The sequence below is a fragment of the Thalassophryne amazonica genome, chromosome 17 (genome assembly GCF_902500255.1).
Source record: "Thalassophryne amazonica chromosome 17, fThaAma1.1, whole genome shotgun sequence".
Taxonomy (NCBI): domain Eukaryota; kingdom Metazoa; phylum Chordata; class Actinopteri; order Batrachoidiformes; family Batrachoididae; genus Thalassophryne; species Thalassophryne amazonica.
This window is the reverse complement of record NC_047119.1, coordinates 32531513-32544235: the sequence shown is the minus strand read 5'-3', so window position 1 is coordinate 32544235 and position 12723 is coordinate 32531513. Positions and strand designations below refer to the sequence as shown.

At 40.6% G+C, this 12723-nt stretch overlaps 1 protein-coding gene across 1 annotated transcript; it reads right to left on the bottom strand.

Moving 5' to 3' along the window:
- Positions 1-4966: 4966 nt before the first annotated feature.
- nrarpa (NOTCH regulated ankyrin repeat protein a) lies at positions 4967-10529 on the bottom strand. Its single transcript, XM_034192197.1, has 2 exons — positions 10283-10529; positions 4967-10093 (listed from the first exon to the last, which is right to left on the bottom strand). The coding sequence occupies exon 2, from the start codon at positions 9615-9617 to the stop codon at positions 9279-9281; it is 339 nt and encodes a 112-aa protein (XP_034048088.1). The 5' UTR covers positions 9618-10093; positions 10283-10529; the 3' UTR covers positions 4967-9278.
- Positions 10530-12723: the final 2194 nt, after the last annotated feature.

Sequence of the window (12723 nt, the reverse complement as noted above, 5' to 3'; positions counted from 1 at the left end):
ATGCCAAGGAATTTGAAAGTTCTCACCCTCTCCACCTCCGTTTCACTTATATACAGGCCGATTGAACAGTTTTCCTGAAAAATAAGGAAACTATCTGTTTTGATGTTTCACCCCCAATGTATTTCACTAAGCATGTGGGTAAAAAGCACATTTTGGGTTTAAATTACCAAGAGACCCCAAGTTTCTAGGTGTGCCAATTGAACTTTTTTTAATTGTGAAAATGTCTGTTTTGACCTTTAAACCCATTAAAATTATCCCTCACTGTATTTCAATCAGCAGTGAGGCTTTGGAGCACATTTGTGCTTAAAATACTGACAGACCCCAAGTTTCTATTTGCACCAACTGAACATTTTTCCTGAATATGCATGAAAATGTCTGTTTTGACCATTATTAATAAAATCACTCGTCAGTAAACACTCAAGCTACAAAGCACATTTTAGGTTTAAAAATGGTAAATGGACTCTGCATTTATATAGCACTTTTCCATCTGCATCAGGTGCTCAAAGCGCTTTACAATAATGCCTCACATTCACCCCGATGTCAGGGTGCTGCCCTATAAGGTACTCACTACACACTGGGAGCAGCAACTAGGGGATTAAGGACCTTGCCCAAGTGACCTTTGTGATTTTCCGGTCAGGCTGGGATTTGAACGCCCATTGCTTAACCACTACTAGACCATCACCTCCCCAAGTTTCTGTTCGATCAACTCACTCATCTTCAACCACTTACTCCAATTAAGGGTCATGGTGGTGGTGGTGGTGGTGGGGGGTGGGGGGGTGGAGCCTATTCCAGCAGTCATAGGGTGTGAGATGGGCTACACCCTTGACAGGATACTAGTCTATTGCAGGGCCACATATAGACAAACAAACACATTCACACACCCACACACACTCATCTATGGACGATTTAGAGCAGTGGTCTCCAAACTATTCCAAAAAGGGCCGAGAGGGTGCAGGTTTTCTTTGCAGCCACTGACTTCGCAGGTGATTTCATTGATGAACTCATCCCACCTGTTCAAAGGGATGTTAATCAGTGAAATCACCTACTGAAGTCAGTGGCTGCAAAGAAAACCTGCACCCTCTCGGCCCTTTCTGGAATAGTTTGAAGACCACTGATTTAGAGTTTCCAATCCATCTAACCTGCATGTCTTTAGATGTGGGAGGAAGCCGGAGCACCCGGAGGGAACCCACGCAAACACGGGGAGAACATGCAAACTCCACGCGGAAAGACCACAGGTGGGATTCAAACCCATGATCTTCTTGCTGTGAGGCAACAGTGCTAACCACTAATCCACCGTGCTGCCCCTATTTAATGAAATTGAACATCATTCCTGAATCATTCTCTTTAGTTTGTTGGACTTGCTACAGTTTCCATAACAATCTGATTTTCTCTCACTATCTTTGCTGCGAAATTCTTTCCAAAATGCCTTGTGTTGTCTGGCTGACTGATTTAGACAGCTCCACGCAAAAGCCTGGACCGAGACAAGCGAGGAAAGCCAAGCCACATGAAGAAGCTATTAGAGGGCCTAGCAGCCAGCAGCAAGCCTGGGAGGCCAGCCAACTCAGTGTGTGAACAATGGGAACCGAGCTCAACAAAAACATCCTGCACAAACCAGAGAGGGAGGGAGGAAAGGACCGGCGAGCAGCGAGCAAGACTATCCGGTACCAACACACACACACACACACACACACACACACAGACCAACTCTCCCCGTGTTCATTTTGTAGCCAAGAGATGCATCAGATCATTTGAGCTGCACGAGGTCGTAGATGGTTCAGAAAGTTTAGCAGCTGCTCTAACAACAGCATCAGGCCCAGAAGGAAGATTTTCCTCTAATAGCTTTTCTCACTGAGGATTAAAATTCAAGCCGCCGCAAACCCCCGAACGCTCTCAAACCATTCAGGCAACCATCGTTCCTCACGTGTTGGTTAACAGTACGATGGTGTCGAAAAGGTCAACACCCAGTAAATGTTGCAACACAAACAGGTCTGACACATGTGGAAAGTCACGCTGTCGTGTTTTCCCACGACCCTCCCACAGCCGGACGACTCAACGTTTCCACGTAAGCGTGACTCAATCACAGAGTTCACTCTAAAAGCGAAAGTCAAGAAAAGCAATGTACAGTTTGCAGTGTCACTTTGGTTTGTTTTAAAGAGTTGCAACCAACAATTCTTTTAATTATAGCTTCTTCATTTGAATAGCTTTCTGATTATTATTTTTTTTAATGCTGATTGTCGTGTCTCAGAACCGAACAGGATGCCTTTGAATGACTTCTTTTGACTGAACAGTGCAAAAATCCACATTTATTGTGTTTGACAGTCAGTCAGCCTGGTTTATTTCACATTTATATGAATTTTAAACGGGTTTAGTGCTGATTTAGAGCTGTTAAACCATTCAAAGACATTTTATGTCTGTGTTAAAACCCATTTAAAATGATTAATTGCGAATTATTGCATATAGTTTAAATAAATCCAAAACCAGTGCAAATCAGATTAATTTAACCAGGTTAAAGTATTTTTAAGGCATTTTACTGTTGTTTTCAACACTTCAAAATAAAACACAGTTTGAGTTAGTTTAAAAGGTCAAGTGAATTGGAAACTGTGTAACTGTCCAGGTCTCCCTTGTGAAAGAGAGATTGATCTCAATGGGACTAACCTGGTTAAATAAAGGTTAAATTTACAAAAAGGTACTTTAAACTTGTCTAATCTTAGAGAACATTTTACTTAATGATTTACTTTTATTAAGTAAAATGAGACAGAAAAAGAAAATACAACTGAGAAAAAAACAAGACAACCTGAAGCAAATTTAATTTTTAGTGATAAATGACTTAAAAGTTAATCACAATTTTTTTATTTAACTAATAGACAAAGGCTACATTCACATTATCAAGTACAATTACATGAATCTGATTTTTCTCTAATCTGATTGTTTTATTGTATTTTTTTTATTTTGTTTGTGTGTAGACAGTCATGTTTATATGTGAGCTGTGTTCTGATTGGATCATTCTCCCAGCGGTCACACCCCCAGAAACTAGATCGGGATCAGAATTAGCATCACATATGTCAGTGATAAAAAGTAAGTCCCTTCGGCTGCACCCTTGTTTGCACTTGGGGTCGCCACAGCAAATCCAAGGTGGATCTGCTTGTTGAATTGGCACAAGTTTTACACCAGATGCCCTTCCTGACGCAACTCCACATTACATGGAGAAATGTGGCAGGGGTGGGATTTGAACCCGGAACCTTCTGAACTGAAACCAAGCGATTAACCACTTGGCCACCACCCCTGCACATATGTCAGTGATCCACATCCAAAAACTATCAGACCTGACTGTTCTGACAGTTCTCACAACAGCCACGTCACCACAGATGAATCCGATTCACGTCAGAATGTGTTTGAATATCTAAACCGATTCTGTGTTTGAGCACACAAAATAAAAAAAAATAAAATAAAAGAGTTCTGGACTGTATCATTAGCATATATCAAGTCACTTCTACCAGTAATGTGAATGCAGACAAATTGTTTCATGGGGAGACAGACAGTGACAACTTTTCTTATTTTCTTACATCAAAATAGCTACATAAAAATATGCTGCCACACTGCCGACTTTAGAAATAAAAACAAATATATGTCCATCACTATTACTTAATTTTATCTTTCTGATGGTTCAAACTACATTACCTTATTTGTAAATATTACAAATACTAAGTCAAATACCAACAGTATCCACTATGATCAACACTTGACTAAATAGAAAAAAAAATGATATTCATAACCTTGAAATCGTTTTAACACAGCAATTAGCTGATTATTTCTATATAATATAAGTATAAATTATATTTTTTACTTCAACATGTGATTAAAAAATGCACTCTGATTGGTTGTCAGCTTTGCCCAGCTCCAGCAATTAGAAAATGCAGCATGTATTACTTTATATGTTTAGATTACATCTTGGAATTTCACATTAGTAATATTCTAAAATATCGCTTGCATCATCCATTTGCATAGTGCTAGAATTCAATGGCTCTTTTATAGTGAAAGACACGTAAATCCACGCTCTGCACACACAACAACACTGCTGATGTACCACAACACTGAAGTTGGTTTTAGGGTGGATATTTTGAATTTACACTTTTATATTAATTTTTAAGTCATTTGCAATGTACTGTTGCATCCTTACCACCTGACAAATCAAAAATGACATAAATAAATAAAAACACAAAAGCTCAAGTCACATCAAATGGTAATGTGAACGTATCTAAAGGGTGGCGAACACATCAAGAGAATTTCTACATAGTGATATAGATGAAATTGCAACCACTTTTAACTGCAAAAGGAAGTCCAAAAATATTTTTTGCACATGTATAACCAAAGTAATATATATATATATATATGTGTGTGTGTGTGTGTGTGTGTGTGTGTGTGTGTGTGTGTGTGTGTGTGTGTGTGTGTGTGTGTGTGTGTGTGTGTGTGTGTGTGTGTGTGTGTGTGTGTGTGAAGAAAACTGCACAAAAACAGGAACATCAGAAAAATGCTTTTGTTTCATCCAACAAAAGCAAACACCTTGTAAGTTGGGAGTTCTAATCAAAAACTACTGAGCAGCAGCAAAGTGCACGAATGTGCAAATGCAAACGAGCAGCTTGTTGGATTTTTGTGCAAAACTTCAAACATTGGAATGAGAGCACAGCAGAAGAGTTTGTTGGAAAGTTTTTGAGTGTGTGTGTGTGGTAGTGGTGGGGTAACATAAAACCAACTCTCCCACAACACACGTAGGGGAGGGGACCCTTCTTTAAACTGAGCCTACCCACAATGCACTGCGCTCTTTTATCCCAGTAGTGAAAGGATGAGGCCAGATGAATGAGAGAAGGAGAGAATGGGAATCTGGGTTGGGCCCGGCTTGGAAGACATGGGGGGTTATTCCCCAAACTAACCTTTTCTGGATTAAATTTGCCAATGAGGATAAAATGTATGCAAACACAGAGAATCGGCCTTTAATGATTTTCTTTACTGGCTTGTACACAAACGTACAAAAATAATACAGCACTCATTTCCATATGACGTCACATCATCATCACAGTGTTACAAACGTTCAAAAATAAAAGAATACGAACAAAACAAAAATAATAAATCAAACATGATGGAACATCTGCATCATTTATGGAAAAAAATCTGCTGTTTCTTGTTGCTTGCAATGAAGCAAGATTAGAAACATAACTTGGTAAAATAAAAAAAAAACAGCATTTTTTTAATTATTATTTTTTTATTTATTTATTTTTATTCCTCTCACTCATGTCCATCAGTTGGCTCCTTATACGTCATAAATGTTATGACCCCAGAAAGCCAAACAACCACACAACCGTGCAATTTTTTTAAAATCACGTTACAATGATCTTACCATCAAATGTAATATTCCCCTCTTGAAGAAAAAAAAGGAAGACAGCACTTCAGAAAAGAAAGTGCCCCATTTTCAACTTATCATCAGTGTAGCTATATATATATCCATATGTATATATACATACACCCAGTCACAGAAATACATGCATCTTTGTTTTTTTTAAAAAACATGTTTTTCCACAAAGTAACACACATTAGGACATTTTCGCCTGCAGAATATATTTATACAATAGCATTTTATTGTTTTTTTTTTGTTTGTTTCTTTTCTATCCAGAATTTTTTTTTAAATGTTGACACTTAAAAGCCAACTTTTCAATAACAGTCATCAGTGCAATATTCAAAGAAAAACAGGAAACAAACAAACAAACAAACCATCAAGTTTAAGATGTGTGATGCATATTTCATTTGTGGCCTGATCAAAAATCTGTAGTGGATCTGGAGCTTCGGGTGTTTGTGGTTGTTCCAGGTTTGAAAGACTGATTCCAGCAGCAACTCTGGGCCCCATGAGAAGCAGACACACACACTCACACATGCACATTTTACTTCCAAATCACACACACCCTCTCCAGCATGCACACCTTCTCCAGAAGCAAACTGGTGCTGCTGTGAAGTTTTAAACTGTTGGTCAGTTCAGCAACAGCTTTTGATTTTTTTTTTTTTTTTTATGAAATAATAACAATAATAATAATACCAACAAAAGGAACATACAAGCAGCATTGATACAAATGTTAGGGTGCCACGACTTTTTCCATAATGAAAGCAGGCATTTTATAACCAAATTCCTTTTTTTTTCCTTTTCTGTGACATCTTGCAATAGTTGCGTGCTTTTTTTTTCTTTTTCTTTTGAATCTTCATTGTCCAACAGTAAGAGGGTCCTCCTGCTCAGTAGTCGTAACTATTCCATAGCCTTGGCTCCTGCAGTTACCCCATCCAAACAACGGGGGCGCACAAGGCTCCACATTTTGTGCAATAAAACTCCCTGCATTTATAAGTCATGCCATATAATATTTCACCTTTGTACGACTGAAAGGTGAGAAACCTTGAAACAAAAACGACCACAAAGCATGCAACAAACGCAGAGAGGCTATGTTCACATTACTGGCTGAAGCAAGACGAACCTGATTTTTTTTTTTTTTTTTTTTTTTTTTTACTTGTATGTGACAGATGTGGTCTGTTCTGTTATTCAACATGCCAAAATTTTTGTGTGTGTTTCATTTAGGAGACAAATAATGGCCCAAATTGGTCAAACTGAAAGTTGCGATTGAGATCTGATTCATACCTGATCCTTGCAATTTTTCTACAGCAATAATGATCAGATTAAACAAAATGACAAGCATTAAGGTGAGCAATCAAGACAAAAAATAAATAAATAAAATAAAATTAAAAAAAATCTCAAGAAAGTCTGATGCAGATCGTTTCACTTGGCAGTGTGGATGTGGCTGTAACCATTTTTCTTTAAAGAAAGGTAAAAAGGTCCACACTGAAACCATGTGGTTGGTGTGCATGGTTTCAGTTCAGAAGGTTCCCGGTTCAAACCCCACCCCTACCACATTTCTCCGTGTAATATGGAGTTGCATCAGCAGGGGAATCTGGTGTAAAACTTGTGCCAAAACATGCAGATCCACCTTGCATCTGCTGTGGCGACCCTGAGCAAAAACAAGGGAGCAGCCAAAGGGTCTTACTTACTGAAAAGGTATACTCACATTGTTGTATGTGATTTTCTGTCTTTCTTTCTTTGTTTTTTTTCTTGACAGATATTTCTTTGTGTAAACAAGAGGTGCGATAAATTAATATGGATGAAGGCCCATGGGTCAAAAATAAATATGTGAATTACATACATATAATTACACATATTATATTTCATAGAAAATTAACACTATTTTTTTATAAAAAAATAATAAAAATAAAACCCAGCTGTTTAATCCGCTTAACAGCAGTTTATTAATTTGCAGAGAGCTTTTCAATTAAAATACAGAGGGGGGTTATAAAGCAAGGTGATTTTGGGCCTTAAACTAGGCAGCCCTGATCAAAACCCATCACAAGCGTTTAGTTTCTGATCTGACTGCTCTCGCTGGACTCACATCGCCACATGACAGATTTTGAACCACATGTGCAAGCGGTTCCAGTATGATGCAACAAAGTCATAGTGATCATATTCACACATCTCACACACTCAAAAAAAAAAAAAAAAAAAAAAGCGTGTGAGAGGGGGAGAATCATATCAGATTCAGGTCACTTAGGTCTGTAATGTGAGCATGGTAGACCCCTCCCATGCAGAAAAGTAGAAAGTTATGTTCACATTAACAAATGAAGTGACCCAAATCAGATTTTTGTCATCTTCTTTTTTGTATCACCTTTTTAAATGACTTTTCTCACAGGAGTCACACTGCCAGATATCAGGTATGAATCACATCTGCGATCACATAAAAAAAATCTTCTGACCATGATGTGAACATAGCCACAATGACGCTTGAAGTGGTTTGGTTGTAGTGTAAAATAAACTGTCCCGACCGAGGATCTGTGCAGGATGAGGATTAAGGACATGTCATGGATGCAGGAATCTTCTATGAAGTCTGTCTGTCTGACAGAGGATGACCAAAAATAACATTATGAAAATGTAGACTTAAAAAAAAAAGATGAGAATACTTTATAGTCGAGGTAGCTGTCAGTCTTTTATCAGAAGGGGGGAAAAGTCCTTTAGAAGGATGAAAAACAAGGACGTGCAAATACAGAGATTGGGGGGGGCAGAGGGGCTACCTCCACACGGGACAGTTTATACTACAAGTCTGAAGCAGCTTAAATCACCCTATATTCTCATAGATTTTTTTAGAAGAACCACAACATATTCAAAATGCATCTTCTTAATGTACCTTCATAATAAAAAAAAAAACAAAAAAAAAACCAGCCTGCTTTCACAGTGATGACCAGGATGTTAAAAAATACTGAAAGGAGATTATAAAGTGAATTCCAAATTTTCTTTTATGCACAAAGCGAAAGCAGCAGGTTTGATGGGGAAAAAGAAAAAAGAAACTGTGACCAAAGTGGTCGCACTGGCCTGCAAAAACTGGACGCCAGCCTGGCAAGATTTCAGCTACTGTCTCTTCTCAAACAACAAAGTAAAGCTATAGTTTACAGTACTTCAACCATGAAGTTACACAACGATCTGATAAGACAGTCAGATATAATGCTGCTCTGTGAATTAAAAAAAAAATCAATTTATGAACGAAAACAGACCTCTGGGAAGGCAGCAGAGAGCAACTCCTCTTCTCGCGTTCACACGTTTTCCCTTTCGGATAATCCAGCATGCAGCAGTGTGCAGCATCAAGTGCGTGTTTGACATAAAACAAGTTTAAAAGACAAAAAATAAAATAAAAAGATGACAGGTTGAATCTGCGCCCCTGCTGAGGAAGAGGAGACTGTGGGGTGGGGTGGGGGGGGGGGGGGGGCGTCTGCGCGCTGGACACCAAATGCGCACACACACATACACACGGAACGGCTCCCTCTGGAGTGGAGCGCACGATCAGAGTTAACACACAAACACACACACACACACACACACACACTCTTAAGGGGAACACTTCAGTACCGACAAAACTGGCCGGCGTGGCTGTTTCGTTTTATTTATTTTATTTAAAAATTTCGCGGAGTAGCGCTGCGTAAAAGCGGCGCCGCGTTTTGGATTCGAGAGCGCAAAGAGCGCCGCGTTTGGTTGCTTTGCAGTGGTTGTTGGTGGTGGTGATGCTTGCAAAGTTTTTTTTTAATTCCTTAAATTTGGCACAACTGTGTAGCTATAAATTACTGTTCTGTTTCACAAGAGCCTGGCTTTCTTTTCGTGTCGCCGTTTCACTCTCCACTCGTTTTGGATTTTACCTGACAGCAGAGACAGATCACCGGGCGCCAGACGAGTACTTGGCCTTGGTGATGAGGTATAACACAATGTCCTGGTGGCCCCCGAAGGCGGCGATGTGTAAAGCGCTCCACCCTTCCCTGTTGGCCAGTCGGATATCTGCGCCAAATTTCACCAGCAGTTTTACCAGCTCCAGGTTTCCGTCAATGACGGACTGGTGGAGCGCCGTCTGTCCCTCTGGGCCGAAGGAGTTGACGTTGAATTCGCAGTTTGTCATGTTCTGCAGCAACGAGTGCAGCTCCTTGGTGTTGCCTTTCTTCACCGCTTCTTGGAAAACCCTCTGCGGCGCAGAACACGTCGACACGTCCGCCTGGCTCATAATTGCAGCTCGGGTGGAAGGTATAGGACAAAGTAATCCTGCCTGCGCCCTAAAGCTGATAATAATCGTCTTCCCCTGTCGAGTGTCTCTGCTCAATGCCACAGGTGGGTTATGACCACTTATTAAGGCACTCAAACAGAAAAAGGAGTTATATATATATATATATCCCAAAAAAGGACAGAAGAGGAAGAACACACTTAGTGTGCAATAAAAAGTTAACGAGAGATCCTAAAATCCCTAAAAACATAAAGCGGTGCGTTCAAGCGACCCTCTGGATGTACAAGGTCCCCCCCTCCCCCCCTCTGGATCTCTCATTAACAGCAGCAGGTAGGCAGGGGATGGAGAGGAGAGACACCTCCAGGTTAAGTTTTGTCTCCACAGGGCAGCCTCCTCGCTGCTGGACCGACGCAGGATCCCCCGACTTGTTTCCCGGTTACGCGTCCCTGCAAGTGCGGCTGCTCATGTGGCCAGGGTGCCTGTGAAAGACAGAGGAGGAAAAAAAGGAGAGAGACAAAGGTCCGCATGACTCCCGAAGCGCTGCATTCCGCCACACTCCCCGAGTAAGAGCTCCGATGTCCGTGCGTAAACGTTTACGCACGGACATCCATGAGCTTTGAACAGTCAGTGATTTCAAAGATACAATCCGTTGCACATGCGTGACTTACCTGTGACAAATGGACGGCTGGACAGCGGCGAAAGAGAGTTTAAAGAAAAATCCACCGTGTGGTCCGGGATGTGTCCTCCGTGCGGTCCGTGAGAGTCTCTGCTCCGCGCTGCGCTCCGGGGGAATATTTTACGCGTCCTTTATTTGCATGACAATACCTTGCAAAAGAATCAACTGTGGAGGAATGGGTGGAAACTCGCGGAGGTTATAGGCTGCCGGCTTGGTTAGCGGGCGTGATCAGGGTCCTGTGAATTTTCAGTAGTGGTGGGGGAGTAGAGGGCGTGGTCTTTCAAAGGAAAAAACGTTACCTACTGCAAAAATATTAAACAAGCCGCCCGCAGTGACATTACCAGGGGCTCCAATCAGCAGACAAAGTCTGGAGGAAGAATCAAAAATCAAATAATCTGCTAGAGATGGACTCAGTAGAGCGCATAGCTCCGCCAACGCGGAGGCGCAGCAGACTGTAAACCACCCATTAAATTATCAGGTCAACTGATGAAAAAAATATTTTCACAGGTTCCAACACTATGGATTTTGAGATTAAAAAGTGAAAATTTACTTTTTTTTTTCCTTTCTAAAAATGTTCATGTGAAAGCCACAACTTTAACTGTGACTTCGCACCCCACAGTAAGTTTTCACTTACCTTATAATTATTACTTCAATTTGACTTGTGATTTGGGTAAAACGTTTGAATAAGGTCTAAATTTTGCTTAGTATCTCTATAATTATGACTTCACTGTAAATTTCACTTGATATCTCATGACTTTGAATGTCAAAATTTAGATTAAAAAAATCAATCATGTCTTTGTCTTTTCCCAGTACCATCATACCATCATCTTTTTGTGTGTGTGACAAAACTGGTTTCAATATTCACCCCTCAAACAATTCACATGTTAATCAGTCCATGAGTTTTTGAATAATTTTGGTGGCAAACACAGATGAAAACAAACTGGCAGAAGCATGCTGCTTTCATATCAACTGAATCATGAAAACTTTCTTTTGGCAGCTCTCCTTTTTGCTTGCGGTTGCCACAGTGGCTGCTTTTGGTGCAGGTTTTATGCTGGATGCCCTTCCTGAAACAACTCCAGATGCCCACAGAGAATGTGGCACAGGTGGCATTGAACCAGTGACCTTGTTTTCAGACACAAATGCATTTGAACGGAATGTTTTCTTAAATTCAGGCCGGTGGCCGTGCCAAGAGGGGGCTTGGGGGGACTTAAGTCCCCCAATAATGAGCCAAGCCTCCCTCAGGCCCCCCCCCCCCCAACAATTCTGCCAATAATGTGAAGTGGCAATAAATCTTTGATATAGACGATTTGTGTCAGGTTGATTCCATGCATTGTTACCACATTTTAGAGGAGCACGGGTGACTAAAACACATACCTTGGTATTTATAAAGCAATTTACTATATATTGTTCATTTCAGCGACATTTTGTGGAGCCCCTCCAACTTTTACCCCAGCCCTCCCTCAGCCACCCCCCCAACAAAAATTTCCTGGCACCGTCACTGATTCAGGCAGAAATTTGATGAGATACAGGAGAAATCTGAATTATTTTGTGAGGTGTGTGCTTTTTGAGGTGTAAGAAAAACATGTGCACCATGTGTGGACTACACAGTTAAAAAAAATCTAACATGGGCTTTGTGCAGGCATTAAAAATGATATACAACATTAACTTGGACACTTTGTTGTAGTATAACACTCATTAATCAATCAATCAATTTTTTTTTTATATAGCGCCAAATCACAACAAACAGTTGCCCCAAGGCGCTTTATATTGTAAGGCAAGGCCATACAATAATTATGTAAAACCCCAACGGTCAAAATGACCCCCTGTGAGCAAGCACTTGGCTACAGTGGGAAGGAAAAACTCCCTTTTAACAGGAAGAAACCTCCAGCAGAACCAGGCTCAGGGAGGGGCAGTCTTCTGCTGGGACTGGTTGGGGCTGAGGGAGAGAACCAGGAAAAAGACATGCTGTGGAGGGGAGCAGAGATCAATCACTAATGATTAAATGCAGAGTGGTGCATACAGAGCAAAAAGAGAAAGAAACACTCAGTGCATCATGGGAACCCCCCAGCAGTCTAAGTCTATAGCAGCATAACTAAGGGATGGTTCAGGGTCACCTGATCCAGCCCTAACTATAAGCTTTAGCAAAAAGGAAAGTTTTAAGCCTAATCTTAAAAGTAGAGAGGGTGTCTGTCTCCCTGATCTGAATTGGGAGCTGGTTCCACAGGAGAGGAGCCTGAAAGCTGAAGGCTCTGCCTCCCATTCTACTCTTACAAACCCTAGGAACTACAAGTAAGCCTGCAGTCTGAGAGCGAAGCGCTCTATTGGGGTGATATGGTACTATGAGGTCCCTAAGATAAGATGGGACCTGATTATTCAAAACCTTATAAGTAAGAAGGAGAATTTTAAATTCTATTCTAGAATTAACAGGAAGCC

Coding starts and splice junctions, on each gene's coding strand:
- nrarpa (XM_034192197.1), bottom strand. CDS start 9,617: ATGAGCCAGGCGGACGTGTCGACGTGTTCTGCGCCGCAGAGGGTTTTC.